Here is a 22,573-nt window from a genome sequence, read left to right as displayed (position 1 = left end):
TGATATTACGACGTTCCTTAAAAGGTTGAATATAACAGAATTCCGATTTCATTCAACTTAGCAATCATGAAGCGCACTGTAGACCCACGGAAGTGAGTGTAAGTGCGGAAAGCTACCCTTCCACGTTCCGGAACGCGCGTTCTATTATGACGCGGAGCGGATAAATTTCGAGTTGAAATTACTCTGTAACATACTATTGTTTTAAAATGTAAAGGCAGTTTCGAATTAAAAGTGAATTTCGGTAATGGGGCCGACATTGTACTTCGAATTACGAATTATCCGTATTTTTAATTAAACGATTTAAATAACATGCAAAACTGTGTCTCGTGTTTCCGGGAACGAGAGCTTCTTCATTTTAGGCGGGACTTTGAATGAACCGATTTCGAATTATCGAGGTTCTACTAAGCTTTGTAATTTCCTAATAGAGTAGTGTCAATGTTTCATGTCAGACCACCACTGCTGGGCGCTGTTAAAATGCCCTGTGGTTTTACGCATTGATGCCGACTACGTGTATCCTTTACCTTAGACTGCCCCCGTGTAAATATGTTAATATATTAACTCCATATATTAATGAACATTGTTTTTCTCATTGAAATTTAGTAATTACTTTCCTAAATTTCTGGTAGTGTAACGTCAATATTTCATGTCGGACCACTGCTGCTGGACACTGCTAAAATAGCCTGTGGTCTTATATATTGGTGCCAGTCACTTGTATCCTTTCCTTAGACTGCCACCATGTAAATATGTTAATATAACATTTGTAAGACATACCCGGACATTTTGATGCTGTTATCCTTCACAACTGGTAACTTACAGCCAAAGGCTGATATGTTGGTATTCGTATTATCACTGAACATTGTTTTTCTCATTGACTATCCCTGCTGTAATATTTCAATATTATTTCTTAGTAATTATAATTTAAATACAAATCAGGTACCTGATTTATGCCTTGAGGTAGTACTGTGACTGATGATGGATGCCTTCATTGAAAGGCAAAACAAGTCTCATATGGAAATAAAGATAAATTCTTATGTTTAAAATTTTAACGTATGGAATAGGTGATATTATAATCTAATTAGCATCCTACATATAGTATCTTCAATACAGATCCATAATGATATTTATCACTTGCAACGTCAAAGCCAACCAGGCTACAGTGAAAACAAGTACCTAAACCTCAAGGTAAAAATCGCCAAAATTTCCAAATACATTAATTTCCTTAAGAAATGTGTTAAACTAAGTTTAGTACCTAAATTTTTGAAACCACTACAAAGGAAAAACATTCTATCTCATAATTTAACTAACACTGAAAACAAAGTTAAAAACATCTGGTTGAAAAACGAAATTAAACAACTATACAGGGAAAAAAATAATTTTTGAATTTACAGTTATATCGAACACACTTAACAATTACACAACATTTATCCCCACTCGAATGCAAATCATTCTTAAGACATACCAACAATAAGTTAACATATGTACTGGAAAAGAAACATTAAACCCCAAACTAGCTCATCTGAAGGGAACTAAACCAAACACATCAGGCCACAGTAAGAACATCAAGACTACATCCACTATTTCAAACAATACCCCTACTACCATTAATTTGTCTGATAGCACCTTCTCTGGCAATGAAATGCACCTCCTAAACCGAGGCTTAAAACATAATTGGCCTAAGCCCCATATGATCAATGACCTAGCCACCACTATCACGGAGGTAGAATCCAACATTACTGGGTGAGTTGGCCGTGCGCGTAGAGGCGCGTGGCTGTGAGCTTGCATCCGGGAGATAGTAGGTTCGAATCCCACTATCGACAGCCCTGAAGATGGTTTTCCATGGTTTCCCATTTTCACACCAGGCAAATGCTGGGGCTGTACCTTAATTAAGGCCACGGCCGCTTCCTTCCAACTCCTAGGCCTTTCCTATCCCATCGTCGCCATAAGACCTATCTGAGTCGGTGCGACGTAAAGCCCCTAGCAAAAAAAAGCATCCAACATTAATAAACAAATCCTTTGGAAAAACAAAATGACATCAGATACAAAAAAAAAAAGAAGAAAAAAAGAAACTACCCAACCTAGATAAAGAAATAAAAACCAGCAAGAATACTACCCTCTCAAAACAGATCCATGATTTAAAGACCAAAATAAATACCAATAATGTTATAGTGACAAAAGCCGACAAAGTAATACAACTGTACTCATGAACAAACCAGACTACATTTAAAAAAAACGAAGAATTCTTTTCTGACACAACCTGCACTATCATCAACAAAGATCCTATAACAAAAATACAACACAGTTTGAAAGCACTTCTCAAAAATTTGACTTTCCTCCTAAATGACCATGAAATCTTTAAACTAATCAATAGGGCTCGGATGTTTAAGACTTAAAATTAGCCCCGAATAAGCAAGCAAATATGACCTCAAAAGTGGCAAAATATTACCTCAAAAGTGACGAAATATGACGTAAAATGATAAAATATGACCCAAAAATGATTAATCTAAATATGGCCATTTTAAAATAAGTTATCAATCGAAATGGCAATTCCTTTGATACATATTTGTTAACTAAATGCTTTATTCTTACTTTCATATTCATTTTCTGAGTCGCCATAAGACCTATCTGTGTCGGTGCGACGTAAAGCCACTAGCAAAAGAAATATCTGAGTACCGTATACATGTTACCAGTTATTCACAGTATATTGTCTTTGATTCACTTGTTAAACATTTGTGAATACATGTCTATAAATTTCTAAGTTCGCTAAGATTACCAGATCACACAATATTTTAAAAGTCAAAACATGTTTACACCCTATATTGGTGGTTTGAAATATGAAAAAGCTAGAAATCAATCTATTTTTAAATATTTTAGAACGTTTAAGTCCAGATTTCATTCATATGACTCAAATGTGTTAACGTTTAAATTGAGCACCATGAAACGAATTAAGTAGATGTCTTTCAATACATTATGGAAGGGCGGCAGGGCACATAGTGCAAACTCGCGTACCTTTTTCATTCTTCTCCGCGGGGGAATTGAGGGTATGACAAGATTTACCTTCAAAGACCTCCGATTATCACTTAACACATTATTGTGAGAAGAGAAGCTCCTTTCGACGACAAAAGACGTTATTGGCGCATATTTAAATAAAGTTAAATCACTGCTGTCGAGTATGCACTCGTCTTGAAATGTACTGGGAAAAGTGTCATTTCGATTAAGCACATTTTAAAGTTTCCGTTTTACACCGTCCCTAACTATTCCATGTGATCAATGTACTAAAAGTTCAATACTTCTCACAATTTCAATACGTGCATGAATTTCTAAGCTAGGAGCTTCTTCTAAATGAGGAATTGCACTCGATATAATTCCAAAGTTCGACTTAATATATGACAAACTTTCTGTCAAAGTGTTGGAAAACAATTCCTGCGCAATCCTGGTAGAAGAGGCAGAGTATTCCACTTGTATTAACTGCAGACATGATACCGAGAAACAGTTTTGTGAATACTAGTTCATATTTGTTAAGTTGAAGTTAATTTTGCGCAGCTACGGCTGTTGTCAAACCGCCGAAATATGACGTTTCTACAAAAATAGCTCGAAATATGACCTTATGACGGAAAATAGCCAAAATATGCATTTATATGACATATAAAAATCACTTAATTGTGACAGTAAGCACCTGATTTGCACCAAAATCCAATCATGCAAGAAAATAGAGACAAAGAAAAAATATGACTTTTCCTAAACATCCGAGCCCTACTAATCAATATGAATCCATGGTTACCCACAGCCAAAGCCGTACCATAACCCACAAGAAAGACATCCCCATCCGACCAATTATTAACAGTAGAGGCAGTCCGACATACAAGACATTAAGATTTCTCCACTGCTTTCTCAAAATACATTACAAATTCAACAACAACAAAAAAACATTAAGAACTCAATTGACCTATGTGAAACATTAAATAAATTTTGCACTGCTACTAAACCACATTCTATGTTCCTTTGATATCGCTAACATGTATCCGAACATCCCAGTTACTGAAACCATCAGTATCATAAAAAAAAAAAAAAAAAAAACCTCTCTAAACACAGTGGACTAAGCAAAATCGAAATCAAAGAATTTATTAAATTATTAACTTTTGTATTGAACAATAATTCTTCACATTCAACAACAAAATATACCCCCAAAAATGTTTAGCTATGGGAGACCCTATTTCTGGAATTTTAGCGAACATCCACATGTACAATTTGGAACTCAATAAAATAATAAATAACATTAATGGCCTTCATCCCTGACTCCATTATGTTGACGACACTTTAGTTATCATCGACAAACAATGCAATAGCAGCGACAACATCCTCATATTTTTAAACACATTAGACAACAGTATAAAATTCACAAAGGAAGATGAGAACAAAGAGCTCTGTTAACTTTTTAGACATCAACATCACACGAATGGACAATATATTTGACTTTCAGATCTACAGAAAACCCTCCTTTACTCCGCTAACAATAAATAATAATTCATTGCACCCCAACTCCCATAAACAAGCCTCTTACTACAGTTTAATATATAGAGCTTTAAAAATTCCACTTTTGCCTAACAATTTAAAAAAAGAACTTGATTACATAAAAGAAATAGCCAAATTCAACGGCTTCAACACCAACATGATCAATAAAGTTATCAACAAAGTAAAACTAAAACTAACAACACAACTTTCCCCAATAACACCCAATAAACCAAAGTACGCAACTTTCACATACACTAATCCAGTTATCCATCAGATAGCCAACCCCCTTAAAAAACATTATGTCAACATCGCTGTCAAAACACAGAACACAAATCACAACATATTTTACAATCTAATTGTTCGTATATCGTACAAACTGGCTGGATCTTCCACACTCGATATTTAGAACACTTCAACCCCCAAAAACATAATCAATTTTCTGCAGTGAGTACCCACATGAGGGACACTGGCAACCACTTCACCACAATAGAACAAGATTTAAAAATCTCAGAAAGATTAGAGAAAGGTAGACTAATGACCGAATTTGAGAGCCTATGCATCTTTCTAGACCAACACTTCAATAAAGACAAAAACCTCAATGATCTAATAGATATAAAAAAAAACCTTTATGATCAAATTCCTATTTTGCTTCAAAAAATGAATTTTCAAGACAACTTCTTTTCTAAAATCTTCAACATCACATCAACTAACTCTCCCAACACGTTGACAGACTCCCCCCTACCTACCCCGTTCCCACCAATTCTCCCCTACGCAATGACAGCAAGCCCATAACTCCTCCCTCCCAAGCACTTCCCCCTCCACTACGATCCCATGGATACAGTAGAGAAGTAAGAACCATGACCTTCAAAAACACAACAACACCCAACACAAATAAATAACATCTCAACTGCATATAGAAAATTGACATCAGCACTATCCATGTTAATTTTCGGGACCATACACCTCCTCACCCCCTCTTTTCTTTTTCAATCTCAATACCATATCAACCAACACTCCCAACACATATACAAGCTCGCCCCTCCACTCTACCTCCCACCTTTCCGGCAACTCTCCTCTGCGCGTGAACTTCAAGCTGATAGCTCCTCCCTCCCAAATGCTCCCCCCCCCCCCCTCCACCATGACCACACAAGCACGTGCGCGGAATACTAGCTGAGCTTCCTTCATAATCAGACAACACTTACCCCGAACAAGTAGCAGCTCAGCGGCACATCGGGTATGTTATAGTAATATTTACTCTTCTTTACTTACCTAGATCTTTTCTTTTAAACACCAATTTAATAATAATATCTTGATTACAAATAACTTCCACTCCATCCACCACAGCTTTTAACCACACGCTGGCATCCAGCACGCACCAGCACCATCATGGCGTGCTACTACAGCTCCACTTCACAGACAGAATTGAAGATGACTCGTCCTAGCCGTGACATTCCGACTCAGTCGTAGTGTACTTTCACATTTGATCCCTCCACTGCGGATTACGCCAAATATAAACTCCATTCTATTTCACTTGGTCAGCATCACAAGCCAAAACTTCGTCCCGATGTTTTTCATGTTTTCACTTACGACAATACCTCAGTTTAAAGTCTCATCAAACTTTCTCACGCTGGTATATTTTACATAGTATTAAAAAAGTGACCGAGAAGTTAACAAAACTCAATGTAAGCGAGTGATTCTAACCCCGCAACATGTTCCCTGAAACAACTATTATCAACAAATAACGGCCGTCATTGTTGCCATTCACAATGCACCATGTACTTAACGACCTTTCTTTTCAACTACACTGAAATGAGGCCTAAACATTACGACACCCAATCAAATTTCCTTCTACGCCAGCCAAATTCACTCTCGCTTATTGGAGCCATATTCATGAACCCAGGACTTCAACCAGACAGTTTTCAGTAATGACTACACTCCAAATGGAGCCTCATTTGGCAATCTTTAAAAAAAAAAAAAAAAAAAAACACCCGCTGGCATATTTTTCCTAGCATTCCAAATAATATGAACTAAGGTCAAACCACTGTTTCATAATACTGTGTAGTTGCCTTGTCAATACTGTGATCATCAACCAACGACAGAAATTATAGTTATGCACATTGGTGCCACACATTTTGTATCCTTTCTCCCCAAACTGCTCCTATGTAAATATGTTAATATAAGCTTTGTAATTTCCTAACTTTTCTAATAGAGTAGCGTTAGTGTTTCTTCATGTCAAGACCACCACTACTGGACACTGTTAAAATGCCTTGTGGTTTTATGCATTTTTGCCGACTACTTCTATCTTTTACCTTAGACTGCCCCCATGTAAATATGTTAATATATTAACTCCATATATTAATGAACATTGTTTTTCTCATTGAAATTTAGTAATTATTTTCCTAAAATTTCTGGTAGTGTAATGTCAATATTTCATGTCGGACCACTGCTGCTGGACACTGTTAAATACCCTGTGGTTTTACGTACTGGTGCCAGTCACTTGTATCCTTTCCTTAGAATGCCTCATGTAAATATTTTAATATAACCTTTGTAAGACATACCCTAACATTTTGACTCTGTTATCCTTCACAACTGGTAACTTACAGCGAACGGCTGATATGTTGGTATCCGTATTATCACTGAACATTGTTTTTCTCATTGACTATCCCTTCTGTAATATGTCTATATTAATCCTTAGTAATTATAATTTAAATATAAATCAGGTACCTCATTTATGCCTTGAGGTAGTACTGTGACTTCAATGAAAGGCAAAACATGTCTCATCTATATATATAAAATAACTTGTCCTAACTGACTGACTGACTGACCGACTGACTGACTGACTCATCATCGCCGAGCCAAAACTACTGGACATAAAGAAATTAAATTTTAAGGATATATTCATATTAAGATGTAGGTGCTCGCTAAGAGAGGATTTTTGGATATACCGTCGCTAAGGGGATGAAAAGTGGGGTAAAATTTTAAAATGAGTGTATCTATATCTCAAAACTTTAAAGGTTTACAGATGTAAAAATTGCTATTTAGAATCTTCTTTAAAATAAGGAAACACATATTTTTTTGTTTTCAGAAAATCCCAATAGGTGGGGTGAAAAAGGGTGAAAAAGGGGTTTGGATGCCTTTAATCAGGATACCGGTACTTAAATCTCAGAAACTGAAGATATGACAGACCTGAAAATTGATACTTTTGATCTATTTCAAAAATAAAGAAACACGTATTTTTTCATTTTTGAAAAATTCAATTAATGGGAGGGTGAAAAGGGGGATGAATTTTTCAAATGAGTGCATCTATATCTCAAAACTTTAAAAGTTTGCACATGTAAAAATTGATATTTAGAATGTGCTTTAGAAATAAAGGAACACTTATTTTTTGTTTTCTGTAAATCTCAATAGGAGGAGTAAAAGGGTGAATAACGGGTTGAATGTCTTTAATGAGGATACATATATCTCAAAAACTGCAGATGTTACAGAACTGAAAATTTGTATATGGGATCTCCATTAAAAATAAAGAAACACGTATTTTTTTGTTTTTGGAAAATCCAAATGGCGGTTAAACAGGAGTGACAAATTGGGGGTGAATTTTTTGAAAGACTACATCTACAGAATATCTGAGAAACGTAGAATGTTACAGACGTAAAAAATGGTATTTGGAATCTCCTGTAAATGTAAAGAAACATAGGTGATTTTTTTTGGAAACTCCTCTTAAGGGGAACTAAAAAGGGGGTGAAATTTTAAAATGAGAATTTATACAGTATATCTCAAAAAACTTAACATGTTACAGAAGTGAAAAATGGTATTTTTATCTCTATGAAAAATAAAAAACGTGTGTTTTTAGTTTTTGGAAATACCACTTGGGTAGACGGGGAGGGGGGGGTGGTAAAATTGACTCAAAATGGTGTTGAATTCTTTTAATTAGGATACTGTTATCTCAAAAATGAAGATGTTACAGACGTGAAATTTGATGTTTGGAATCTGCTTTAAAAGTAAAGTAACACATATTCTCGGATAATCCAATGAATAAGGGTGGAGGTGAAATAATTTGAAATTAATTGACTTAATTGTATGAGAATACTTACATCTAATAAAAAGTAAAGTTGTTACAGACGTGAAAGTTGGTATTTGGATCTCCTTTAAAAACAAAGAAAAACACGTTTTGGGGGGGAAACCATCTTGGGGGGGGGGGGGAATGAGAAGGAAAATAATTCCTTTCATGAGGACACATAAATAAAAAACTGAAGAACTTAGAGTCGTGATAATTGGTGTTCAGAAGATCCTTTACTATTAAAGAAACATGTATTTTTTGCCGGAAAATTCACTTAGGAGGGGTGGGGGGTGGGAGCAGTGTGAAAGTGAATTATTTTTAAGTCTAAAGTGAAGGTAATATACATGAACATTGGTGTTTGGAATGTACTTTAAATATAAAGAAACACGCCTTCTTTTAGTTTTTTTTGGATGGGGGATGGTAAATAAACTTAACAGCGGTGGGGTGTAAAAGGAGGTGAGACCAATTGATTTTACCATTCATAATGTATTTATAAGGAGCCTCCATTGCTCAGGCGGCAGCACGCCGGCCTCTCGCAGCTGGGTTCCGTGGTTCAAATCCCGGTCTCTCCATGTGACATTCGTGCTGGACAAAACGGAGGCGGGACAGGTTTTTCTCAGGATACGCCGGTTTTCCCTGTCATCATTCATTCCAGCAACACTGTCCAATATAATATCATTTCATTTGTCATTCATTAATCATTGCTCCAGAGGAGTGCTTTGGCAGCCGGCAAAATTTCTATTGTCGCCGCTAGATGGGGCTTTATTCATTCCATTCCTGACCCTGTCGAATGACTGGAAACAGGCTGTATATTTTCGATGTACTTATTCTGATCATAAACCGATCATTTTTAATCTTTCCTGGATTCGTATTCAACAGCCATCTTTTCCTTCGGAGAACGTTCTTGGATTACAGTAGATTCTCCTGGCATATAAATATAAATTTAAACACATTTGAAATTAACGATAGGAATGAGATTGACCGTCAAATTGTTCACTGCTATAATAAGATAAATAATTCACAGAAGTATGTCATTCGTATTGCCAGGAATCCCGCACACTTGCCTATGCGCGACAATGGTGCTTGTCACATTGTCAACAATGAAAATGGCAGCAGATGTAACCGCCAAGTGGCGGTCTTGCATCTTGCTGTGGGGTCCAGAACATCTATTATAATAATAATAATAATAATAATAATAATAATAATAATAATAATAATATTCTGGACTGTCGTCAAATGAGCGGACCGCGCTGGAAATAGGTCCTGGAGGGGCAGTGACTAAGAATGCAGTCCGGCCACGGGTTCAGTATCGCCAAGGCACCCAAGACGTCACCACGCTGGATCTCCTGAAGGATTTGTTCCATATTAAAAATGCTTATAGGAAAAGATGGCAAAGATTTAGGGACCCAACTGACCGGGTGGAATACCTAGACCTAGCCCGGGAAGTACGAAATCGATTGCTGCAAAGAAAGATTGAAAAATGGGAGGAAACTTGCCGTAATCTATTAGAAAACAAATCAGATCGCGAATTTTGGCAGATTCTCTCAGAAAACGAGTCAGATCGCGAATTTTGGTGGATTATATATAAAAAATAAGCATTCAATTCTAAATTTCAGTAAAATACCGTAGCGAAGCACGGGTATCTTGCTAGTATAGAAATAAAGATAAGTTCCTAATTGTTTAAAATTTTAATGTATTGAATAGGTGATATTATAAACAAATTAGCATCCTACATATAGTATCTTCAATACGGATCCATAATGATATTTATCTCTTGCAAAGTTTGAAGAAGACGGAATATTATTATTTGTTGATTGGAATGCCAGAATAGGTGAACAATGCCTAATGTTTAGCAAAGAAGATGAGGCAGGCTTAAGGGTGGAAATTAGAAGTAGATATAGGGAAAGAAACAGCTATGGGGGAAAGCTCCTGGAATTTTGTGAGGCAGGAAAATTCTATATTTTAAATTGTTTTTGGGAGGGCGATCTAGAAGGTAAACTGACATATATTACAGCACGGGGGGAAGTGTTATTGACTTAGTAATGTGTTCGGAAGATATGTTAGGGAAAATCAAATGGATAGAGATTGAAGATTGTGTGGAATCGCACTATGTGCCGGTAGGTGTGAGGATAGGAAGAAGTGTAGGGGAAGGAAGGGAGGGGGACAGAAAGAGGATTTTAGAGAAGGGTAAGAGCTATATTAAATATAAATATTCAGAGAATACAAAATGAGAACTAGATGACCTGATGAAAAATGAGCTACAGTTAATCAGATGTGGATGGGAAGTAGCTTTGAAAGAAAATAATATCGATAGAGTCTTGGAACTAATTGAATATCCAATAAGGAGGGTTGCATGGATAGAGCAAGGGAAGAGAAGGAAAATGAGAGGGGGAGGGGAGGATGGTGTACTAAGGAATGCAAGGTATTAAGAAGTTCAGTGATGAAGGCTTTGAAAGAATATACAAATGGAGGGAATGGAGAAAGAGAAACTTCTGTAGACTATCGAAGGAGTACAAAAGTAAAATTGTCAAGCGGAAGGAAAAAGCCCTGCATTTTCTATTAATTAACTCTGTTTGTTCCATTGTCCATAGCTTCTTCCTATGGAACAAACAGAGTTAATTAATAGAGAATGCAGGTTAAACCAAGTGGAGAGAGTCTGGGAAAGAATAAACAAAATTAATAAAGGAGGAAAAGGGTATGAAGGCAAGGATTGATTATGACCAGTGGGTGATATACTTCAGTGGTTTAGTAGGTGAGAAGAACAAATGGGAGTTTGGGGATCGGATAAGGAGTGCATGAAGAAATATGGAAGTTAGTATAGATGAACTCGATAAAGATATCTCAATAGAGGAAGTACAGGATGAGATAGGTAAACTTACGGGTAGATCGGCGGGGAGGAAGGAATGGTATAAACAACATATTTTGGAAAGAAATAAGCAAATATAGACAGATGGGTGAGGAAATAGTAACATTATTTAACAAGATCTTCAGTAGTGGTAAAATACCTAAAGAGTGGGAATGCAGGATTATTTGTCCAATTTACAAAAAGAAAGGGAAGAGAATCCTGCCGTGTAACTGCCGAGGAATAACGCTACTAGACTCATTGAGTAAGATTTACACAGGGGTTTTAGCAAATAGGTTAAGGGTTTGGGCCGAAGAGTATTCGATAATTTCAATGTTTCAGGGTGTATTTCGAATGGGAAGGAGGACAACAGATAACATTATGACAGTAAAGTTGATAATAGAAAAATACTTAAGTAGGGAAAGAGGCTGTGTGTACCTAGCAGCCATAGATTTTGAAAAAGCGTTTGACACGGTGAGTAGACAGGCAACAGCTGACTTTGTTTCAGGCAGCCTTTTTTAAAACAGTATTTTGTGTAAATAATATTTATTTTTCGTAGATAAGTTAGGCATAAGGCAGAGAAACAAGAGCAGATATTAACTACAGACCACTCATGTCATGAAAGTTGAATCTCTTAGGAACTACCGTGAACTACAGTGTTATGACTGAAATTGTACCACAAGATAAACTTCAATATCATGTTTATCAGTCTGTGCAAGAGATCCGTTATCATATGAAAGTTACTATGTTACAAAGAAGATAAACTTGTTAATAGCACAGATTATAACTTCTCTTAGTGGTGGTTGTTAGCTGCTGGCACCCATAATATTATGTTGTCTAACCCTCATACTCAGCCCATCATTGGCTGATACAATTCACTACTTGGATGTATTATATGCCAGAAGTTCATATATGAATATTAATACAGGAAGAACCTTCATATCACAAATTGGAAAGACTGAGTAGTGTAGGAATGTATAATTTTTTCTAAAGCAAAACTGAAAAATGGTAATTCTGTATTTTGAAGAGAGTTTCTGCCATTTCATTGGAAGGATGAAACATCAAGGTCATCAGTGTAACGTAGAGAAAAATGGGATTTTCTTGTGCACAAACCTAACAGCACTGCCTATGATTAATGTGAAATCAGATGGCAGCTGACTTCATTTGAGGCAGCCGTTTTTTAAACAAAATTTTGTGTAGATTAAATTTATTCTTGGTAGATAAATCAGGCAGAAGGCAGAGAACTTGAAACAGCCAAACCTTGGAAAATTATTTCAAAGATTACTGATTGTGGGATTTGAACCAGCATGTTTCCAGAATTCACCCTGTTCTATGTGGACTCCATGTTCATGCAAAAAGGCTATTCTGGTCACTATATGGAATTGAAATGTCTATCAGAATATCCTGAAAATAGAAAGAACTGTGTAAGAGAAGTGAAAATCCCAGATGAAGACTCATGAGTTTGTTGAATAATTGTACAAAATCAGTGAAGGAGAAAAATTACTTAGAAGGGGAATATACAGACATAATGTTAAGTGTATATGATTGTGTTCAGGCTAGCTTTAAGTCAAATTTCTCATATCATTTTCTTGTAAATTGTGACATATTTCTGTACTTTTCTGGTGATCTTTTAATTCTTCATTTGTAAAAATGTCTTTCTTTGCAGGCGGTAAATTCAGTTGGATATGGTCCAGAGTCAGATAATGTCACTATATATAGCGCTGAGGATATGCCTCAGGAGCCAGTGAGTCAAGTAGTTGCTGTATCTTTCAATTCCACGGCATTGAATGTGAGCTGGTCACCTGTAGATCAGTCTCGTGAGAAGATGAGAGGAAAGTTGATTGGACACAGGGTAAGCTCTCACTCATGGTAGTTATGCTTGTGACAGAGTATTAATTTAACTTCTCATCCTCTGGCTGATATTAGTAAATATGTAAAGTAGCTGGCAAGGAAATGCTTGATGCCAATGAAGGAAATGGCTGAAAGCTGTGACTCTGCAAGTTAGAACATTGATAACCTGCAAGGTAGGTAGTGGATGAGTTTTTCTTATGTTAGAGATATTTTCTTATTGAAATATATGGTGCTTTTACAGCCCTATTTGTGATCTGAACGCACATTATATGTGAGCCCTCCTTTACACTTGTCAGAGGACTTGACAGCAGAAGTTTAAATTGTGGTAAAGTGTAAATGGTGAGAAATTATTTTTTTATTTTCACTGTCAGCTAAAAAAAGTGAAGCAATCTAAGAAAAGCCTGTTATTGGTATACAGATTACAGTATTGTGTTTTATACAATTTATTTAAAAAAAGACTTGCAGAAAGTATTACTTGTCAAACTATGTTTCAATATCCTACAGTTAAAAAAAACAAAACATAATATGCTTTAAAGTACACAACATTCTGAATGCATATACAGCACATATAGCTATTACATTATTTCTGTCTGGCAATGTATTACACAATTTGTATGACATTGGAAGCCATTTACAGTGAAACTCCATTAAGAAGTTTTTCAAGGGACCACAAAGAAAAACTTCTTAAGCAGGAAACTTCTTAAAAGGGGTAATGCCAAAAAACGCATTCTGTACTTTGACATACATATGAAACACACAGCCAACAGATTTCCTTGTTTGTGAACAATGGCGAAATAGGCTGATATATAAGAGCTGCTAAAAGAAAGCCACAATATAAATACAGTATTAGATTATCATGACATGTATTTTTAGAGATAGTGTAAAATACTGTAATTGAACATACTGTATTATAAAAATTCTTGATAAGAGAAAGGAACATATTATATAAAACCTTGCACAAGAGATAAAAGTAATACTAAGAACATTAAAACGGTAGATGGTGACTGTACATTATGTAAATTCCATACTGCATTAGACATTAAATAAATTTCCAAACACAAAAGTCTAGGCTCCTACTTGGAAAAGAAATTGTCCAGGGTTGACTGTTTTTAGGTTTTTACTGCTTCCTTGAACTATAAACCGCCGAGCTGGATAGCTGCAGTCACTTAAGTGCGGCCAGTATTCAGTATTCGGGGGTACGAACCCCACTGTCGGCAGCCCTGAAGATGGTTTTCCGTGGTTTCCCATTTTCACACAAGGCAAATGCTGGGGCTGTACCTTAATTAAGGCCACGGCCGCTTCCTTCCCATTCCCTGCCCTTTCCTGTCCCATCATCGCTGTAAGACCTATCTGTGTTGTAGCGACGTAAAGCAACTTGAAAAAAAAAAAAAAAATATATATATAAACCTCCCACATTCCCACATTGCCTTCCATGTGTTCTGGGGCACACTGACTGAACCTTCCATAAACCGCCTCAGTTTTTCACACCCCCCGACATCTTCTTCAAGTTAACGGCAGCAGACAGGACATCGGCAACTTATTCTTAGAGATTCTTAGAACCTATTCATAGGCCTATATCGCCCCTGCATTCCTACTAATTGTCACGGCCACGGGCATAGTTTCTGGCTGTTTCGCAAGTACCACATGGACAAGCCGATATTGAGTTTATTTTCATGCTAAAGGTAATGAAGAAAAGAAAAACAGGTTCGAAATTGCAGAAATGAGTACATGGGAAAGTATTGGGGTATTAAGTGAGAGTGATAAAGGCACGGTAGCAACACTAGCACATCTAAATGTAAAGTTTCTTTCCCCGCGAGAATTTTATTTCATGTCTCCTCATCCTTGTGCTACGTTCTAATAATGTGATGTAATAATTACGAGTGATACGATAATACAATGTTTAGCTCGTATAAAGGTAAAAATAAAAATAACTTTCAATTTTATGCCAACACGTGGTATCGCGATGCCTCTGAGTGCGTGTGTCAGGCCCCCTCTCGCCAACACCCAGCTGGTTATCAACATTCGTTCAATTTCGTAGACGATCGGGATCTTTCGGCCGGCTGTTTGGCGGCATAATATGTATCAGCTGGCAAGTTGGCTGCATTCTCTTTGGTCGGCTGTTTCCTGCATAGAGTCGGGATATTTCTTTGTTTTGTAATAGTTTATTCACCTAACTAATAATGGACACGGAAAATCTTATCAGTTTAGTTCCAAAACGTAATTTCCTCTACAAGACCCATAAGTATTATTGCAACAACAACGTAAGAGAGAATCTCGGGAAGGAAATAAGCAAGGGAATGAAAAACCAAACAGGTTAGAATATTCAATTTTGTGGTAGAATAGGCCTACATGGTACTTTTTTTTTTTTTCGCAATTATTGTTGACTTTATTTCAAATCATATTATCATGTTGAGTCCATATACAGTACGGTAAACCGGGCGAGTTGGCCGTGCGCGTAGAGGCGCGCGGCTGTGAGCTTGCACCCGGGAGATAGTAGGTTCGAGTCCCACTATCGGCAGCCCTGAAGATGGTTTTCCGTGGTTTCCCATTTTTACACCAGGCAAATGCTGGGGCTGTACCTTAATTAAGGCCACGGCCGCTTCCTTCAAACTCCTAGGCCTTTCCTATCCCATCGTCGCCATAAGACCTATCTGTGTCGGTGCGACGTAAAGCCACTAGCAGTACGGTATGTCAGTACGATAATTGACATGGCTTGGAATGTACAGTATTTACCGTGAATGATTTTGTAAGTGGCATTCCCTACGGTTGTCGTTCATGTATTCCTAACAATGCATAAGGAGCTGCTGTGTTGTGGACAAATACATTTTTCGGTTTTTAATTAATGTTGATGCCACCCCGATTAATGACTTCACCCTGTCGCGGCACGCAACTTACTGCATTAATGTTTTATCAAACCATCCATTGCGTGCTTTGTGTTTCCCGTGTAGAATCCCATTCGATTCTATTCTGCCTGATGTAGACGGTGGAGTGGAAATTACGACTGATGGATTCAGTTCGATTCCACAAGGTGAGAGTGAGCATCTGGTGGTGGTGTTGTCACAGCGTGACGTCATACGGCCTTGGCAAGCCCGGAGAAGCTCCATGACAAGCGCAAACGGTCTAACATAGGGTTCAACTTGCACGGGTACTGGAGGGTTCTAACCATGAGCTGCTTTGAGTGGACGTTTTCTATCTCAAGGGGCTCTAAAATTTGAACTTTTTAACTGGGAAATATATTTACAACAGAACACTTTAAGCGGGATAAATATACATATATCTTAATGCAACCGATCAAGGGACCAGGAATATCACACTCCTTCGGCAGGAAAACTTCTTATGCGGGAACTTCTTAACCGAGTTTCACTGTATTTATTACTATTAACCCCTTAAGCCGGGATTTAAATTTCCCTCGCCTGAGCCTACTGGCAGTAAATTAAATGTCCAAGCAGCAGCTATGTTACAGTGCACCAAATAAACATTGTGATAAACTTTTGCATGAAATGAAACTGAAACTTTTGAGGTAATAGAATAATCGTAATAAGAATAAATTAAAGTAATACAGATGGTGATATATCGTCACTGCCGGGACAAAACTTCCTATGTGAAATATTTTAGTTTAGAACTTTGGCCAGTAAGGTTCTGTCATCTACAGTAAGGTGCAATATTGTGTGAATATTGTCAAGGCATTCTCGCTCTTCATAATGTGTGTGCTGCAGGTCAGTATATCTCCAAAAATATTATCATATAGGAGGTCTTGTCCCGGCAGTGATGATATGTTTAAATATAATAATAATAATAATAATAATAATAATAATAATAATAATAATAATAAATAATAATTATAATAGTCCATATCGGACGAGAACCGGTGTATTCAACATGGTATGGCCGTTGGCTAATAGTCCATATCAACAGTAATAAATTATTAGGAAAAGGAAGAAGAAGAAGAAGTAGTAGTAGTAGTAGTAGTAGTAGTAGTAGTAGTAGTAGTAGTAGTAGTAGTAGTATTTTTCATTTAGGTGCGTGATGATGGAATGATGGAATTTATTTTAAACAACTTTTTGTTGTTACGGATGACATTAGATGGGCAATGGGCGAACGAAAACTGTCTATACTTATCCTTCTAGACTTCAGCAGTATGTTTGACACTGTAAATATAGACATATTGTTAGTTAAGTTACAAGAACTTCACATGGCTCATTCTGCTGTTCAGTTCTTGGGCTCATACCTCAAAAATAGATTACAGCAAGTTGTATCAAACACAAAGACTACAGAGTGGAGGACTAAGCCGTCTGGTGTTCTCCGAGGGTCTATTCTTGGACCTTTTTTATTCTTAATCTATATTAATGACGTTTCTTCTCATTTCAATGACGTCAACTAAGACCTTTATGCTGACGATTTACAGATATACTCACACTTTAAAGTCTTAGACATTGACAATGCAATAATTCACCAAATGAATTCCACTTTAAATTCAATTGGCTCATATGCCAAAGAGAACTGCCTAATAATTAACCCAGATAAAATGCAAGCAATCATAATAGGACAGTCTATGATTTGAAATATGCTAAACATCAATCAACAGCCTACTCTGATGCTTTGTGGTGAAGCTGTACCTTTTCAGAAGTTTGTAAAAAACCTAGGCATTGTCATGAATACTCTCACTCACTCATTCCATAGGCTCCTGAGGGACGTGAAGTTCCCATGCTGATCTCACAATCCTCTTCCATCCTTTTCGATCTTGAGCTTGCTCTTCCCAGTTATCAATTTGGATCTCCTTCTTCCAGGTGCTTCGGGGTCTTCCTGAAGGTCTTTTCCCATTAAGAGATAGATTCCTTGTATAGATCTCCTGGTACTCTATCATCCTGCATCAATCACTCAATACTGATCTGCATATAGGGCAGTCGCCCAGGTGGCAGATTCCCTATCTGTTGTTTTCCTAGCCTTTTCCTAAATGATTTCAAAGAAATTGGAAATTTATTGAACATCTCTCTCGGTAAGTTATTCCAATCCCTAACTCTCCTTCCTATAAATGAATATTTGCCCCAGTTTGTCCTCTTGAATTCCAATTTTATCTTCATATTGTGATCATTCCTACTTTTATAAACGTCACACAAACTTGTTCGTCTACTGTCATTCCACGCCATCTCTCCGCTGACAGCTCGGAACATACCACTTAGTCAAGCAGCTCTTCTTCTTTCTCTCAATTCTTCCCAGCCCAAACTTTGCAACATTTTTGTAACGCTACTCTTTTGTCAGAAATCACCCAGAACAAATCGAGCTGCTTTTCTTTGGATTTTTTCCAGTTCTTGAATCAGGTAATCCTGGTGAGGGTCCCATACACTGGAACCATACTCTAGTTTGGGTCTTACCAGAGACTTATATGCCCTCTCCTTTACATCCTTACTACAACCGCTAAACACCCTCATAACCATGTGCAGAGATCTGTACCCTTTATTTACAATCCTATTTATGTGATTACCCCAATGAAGATCTTTCCTTATATTAACACCTAGATACTTACAATGATCCCCAAAAGGAACTTTCACCCCATCAACGCAGTAATTAAAACTGAGAGGACTTTTCCTATTTGTGAAACTCACAACCTGACTTTTAACCCCATTTATCAACATACCATTGCCTGCTGTCCATCTCACAACATTTTTGAGGTCACGTTGCAGTTGCTCACAATCTTGTAACTTACTTATTACTCTATAGAGAATAACATCATCCGCAAAAAGCCTTACCTCTGATTCGAGTCCTTTACTCATATCATTTATATATATATATATATATATATATATATATATAAGAAAACATAAAGGTCCGATAATACTGCCTTGAGGAATTCCCCTCTTAATTATTACAGGCTCAGATAAAGCTTCACCTACTCTAATTATCTGAGATCTATTTTCTAGAAATATAGCAACCCATTCAGTTACTCTTTTGTCTAGTCCAGTTGCACTCATTTTTGCCAGTAGTGTCCTATGATCCACCCTATCAAATGCTTTAGACAAGTCAATCACGATACAGTCCATTTGACCTCCTGAATCCAAGATATCTGCTATATCTTGCTGGAATCCTATAAGTTGAGCTTCAGTGGAATAACCTTTTCTAAAACCGAACTGCCTTCTATCGAACCAGTTATTAATTTCACAAACATGTCTAATATAATCAGAAAGAATGCCTTCCCAAAGCTTACATACAATGCATGTCAAACTTACTGGCCTGTAATTTTCAGCTTTATGTCTATCACCCTTTCCTTTATACACAGGGGCTACTGTAGCAACTCTCCATTCATCTGGTATAGCTCCTCCGACCAAACAATAATCAAATAAGTACTTCAGATATGGTACTATATCCCAACCCATTGTCTTTAGTATATCCCCAGAAATCTTATCAATTCCAGCCGCTTTTCTAGTTTTCAACTTTTGAATCTTATTGTAAATGTCATTGTTATCATATGTAAATTTTAATACTTCTTTAGCCTTAGTCTCCTCTATCTGGACATTATCCTTGTAACCAACAATCTTTACATACTGCTGACTGAAAACTTCTGCCTTTTGAAGATCCTCACATACACACACCCCTTGTTCATTAATTATTCCTGGAATGTCCTTCATGGAACCTATTTCTGCCTTAAAATACCTATACATACCCTTCCATTTTTCACTAAAAATTTCCAGTCCAGTGCAGTCTGTTGGGTTCTGTCACACCCATTATAGTGTGCTGTTGAGATAGGATGTAAATCTCATAATTAGATATTTTCTGCCAGTTTTGAGAGACAGATCGAACCATAGGCCAAATATTTTTCTATAAACTCTATTCTCAAAGACTTGCAACTGCTGCTGCTCTTTCTTGGTTATACTCCATGTCTCAGAATCATACAGAAGTACTGGTCGAATGATTGTATTGAAGATAATCATTTTTGCAATCCTTGTTAAAAACTTGGAGCCTAATGTATGGGCTCATAGAGTAAAATGCCTTATTTGCATTCTTAATTCTAGCTTGGTGTTCCTGTTGCCTTCGGTTTTGCTCATCGATTAATACACCGAGGAATTTAAACTACTCTACCCTTTTAAATACAGTATATATTTCCCAATCTTCAAAGGCAAATTTGTCAATCTCCTCATGATTCGGTCTCTGTACAACCATATAATGTGCTTTTTATCATTTACCCGTAAGCCAGTTTTTGCTGCCATTTCCTCTAGTTCCACAAATAACTGCCTAATTTCTAATTCATTGCGGCTAATAAGAACAATATCATCCGCATATGCAAGGACTTTGTTGTCTCCCCAATATGATGCCAGCAGGTACAAGAGCTAATTTCCTGATAATCTTCTCCAGTGCAATGTTGAGTAGAAGAGGAGATAGTGCATCCCCTTGTCTCAGACCAGTTTTATTCTGGAAGAAACTTGATTTTCTGCACTTGAGCAAAACACAGATAACATTACCATTCATACACAGTTTGAACATGTTAATTAATTTTATGGGAAAGCCAAACTCCATAGTGATGTTCCACAGCCCTTCTCTATGGATTGAATCATAATGCCTTGAAGAAATCTATAAAGAGATAATGAACCGACTCCTTGTGTCCCCACACCTTATCATTAATAGTCTTAATATATATATATATATATATATATATATATATATATATATATAAATAAAATAACTTTCCTGACTGACTGACTGACTGATTCATCATCGCCGAGCCAAAACTACTGGACATAAAGAAATGAAATTTTGGGGATACATTCATATTAATACGTAGGTGCTTGCTAAGAGAGGATTTTTGTATATTCCGTCGCTAAGGGGTGAAAAGGGGGGGGTGAAATTTTAAAACAAGTGTATCTATATCTCAAAACTTTAAAAGTTTACTGATGTAAAAATTGATTTTTAGAATCTTCTTTAAAAATAAGGAAACACGTATTTTTTGTTTTCAGAAAATCCCAATAGGAGGGGTGAAAAAGGGTGAAAAGTTGGTTGAATGCCTTTAATCAGGATACCGGTACTTATATCTCAGCAACTGAAGATGATACAGACCTGATAATTGGTACTTTTGATCTCTTTTAAAAATAAAGAAACACAGATTTTTGTTTTTGTTTTTGGAAAATCCAATTAATGGGAGGGTGAAAAGGGGGGTGAATTTTTAAAATGAGTGCATCTATATCTCAAAACTTTTAAAGTTTACAGTTGTAAAAATTGGTATTTAGAATCTTCATTAAAAATAAACACTTTTTTGTTAAATCCCAATTGGAGGGATGAAAAGGGGTTGAATGTCTTTAATGAGGATACTTATATCTCAGAAACTGAAGATATTACAGTCCTGAAAATTGGTGTTTGGGATCTCGTTTAAAAATAAAGAAACACGTATTTTTTGTTTTTGGAAAATCCAATTAATGGGGGGGGGGGTGAAAGGGGGTGAATTTTAAATTAGTATATATTTCGAAACTTTTAAAGTTTATAGATGTAAAAATTGGTATTTAGAATCTCTATTAAAAATAAAGAAGCATGTATTTTTGTTTTCCGAAAATCCCAATAGGAAGGGTGGAAAAGGGTGAAAAAATTGGTTGAATGCCTATAATGAGGCTACTCATATTTCAGAACCTGAAGATATTACAGACATGAATATTGATGTTTGGGATCTCCTTTAAAAATAAAGAAAATATATTCTTTTGTTTTTGAAAAATCCAATTAATTTGGGGGGGGGGGGGGTGAAAAGGGCGTGAATTTTACAATGAGTGTACCTATATCTCAAAACTTTTAAAGTTTATAGATGTAAAAATTGGTATTTAGAATCTCCTTTAAAAATAAAGAAACATGTACATTTTTGTTTTCGAAAAATCCCAATAGGAAGGGTGAAAACCGTAAGATATTACAGACCTGAAAATTGGTATTTGGGATCTACTTTAAAAAATAAAGAAACAGGTATTTTTTTGTTTTTGGAAAATCCAAATAATGGGGGGTGAAAAGGGGGGTAAATTTTTAAAATGAGTGTATCTATATCTCAAAACTTTAAAAGTTTGCACATGTAAAAATTGATATTTAGAATGTGCTTTAAAAATAAAGGAACACTTATTTTTTGTTTTCTGTAAATCTCAATAGGAGGAGTAAAAGGGTGAATAATGGGTTGAATGCCTTTAATGAGGATAACATATATCTCAGAAACTGAAGATGTTACAGAACTGAAAATTTGTATATGGGATCTCCATTAACAATAAAGAAACGCGAATTGTTTTTTTTGAAAATCCAATTAATGACGATTAAACAGGAGTGACAAATTGGGGGTGAATTTTTTGAAAGACTACATC

At 36.4% G+C, this 22,573-nt stretch overlaps 1 protein-coding gene across 1 annotated transcript in view; it reads left to right on the top strand.

Moving 5' to 3' along the window:
• The window catches only part of Cont (Contactin), a 314,894-nt gene that overhangs the window by 249,904 nt on the left and 42,417 nt on the right, over positions 1 to 22,573 (top strand). Inside the window, exon 18 of the mRNA XM_067141447.2 lies at positions 13,075 to 13,260. Coding sequence (XP_066997548.2) covers positions 13,075 to 13,260 — 186 coding nt within the window. The remainder of the gene's footprint in view (positions 1 to 13,074; positions 13,261 to 22,573) is intronic.

The sequence above is a fragment of the Anabrus simplex genome, chromosome 2 (genome assembly GCF_040414725.1).
Source record: "Anabrus simplex isolate iqAnaSimp1 chromosome 2, ASM4041472v1, whole genome shotgun sequence".
NCBI classification, from domain to species: domain Eukaryota; kingdom Metazoa; phylum Arthropoda; class Insecta; order Orthoptera; family Tettigoniidae; genus Anabrus; species Anabrus simplex.
The sequence above is the reverse complement of the archived record's forward strand: the minus strand, read 5'-3'. Positions and strand labels throughout refer to the sequence as shown.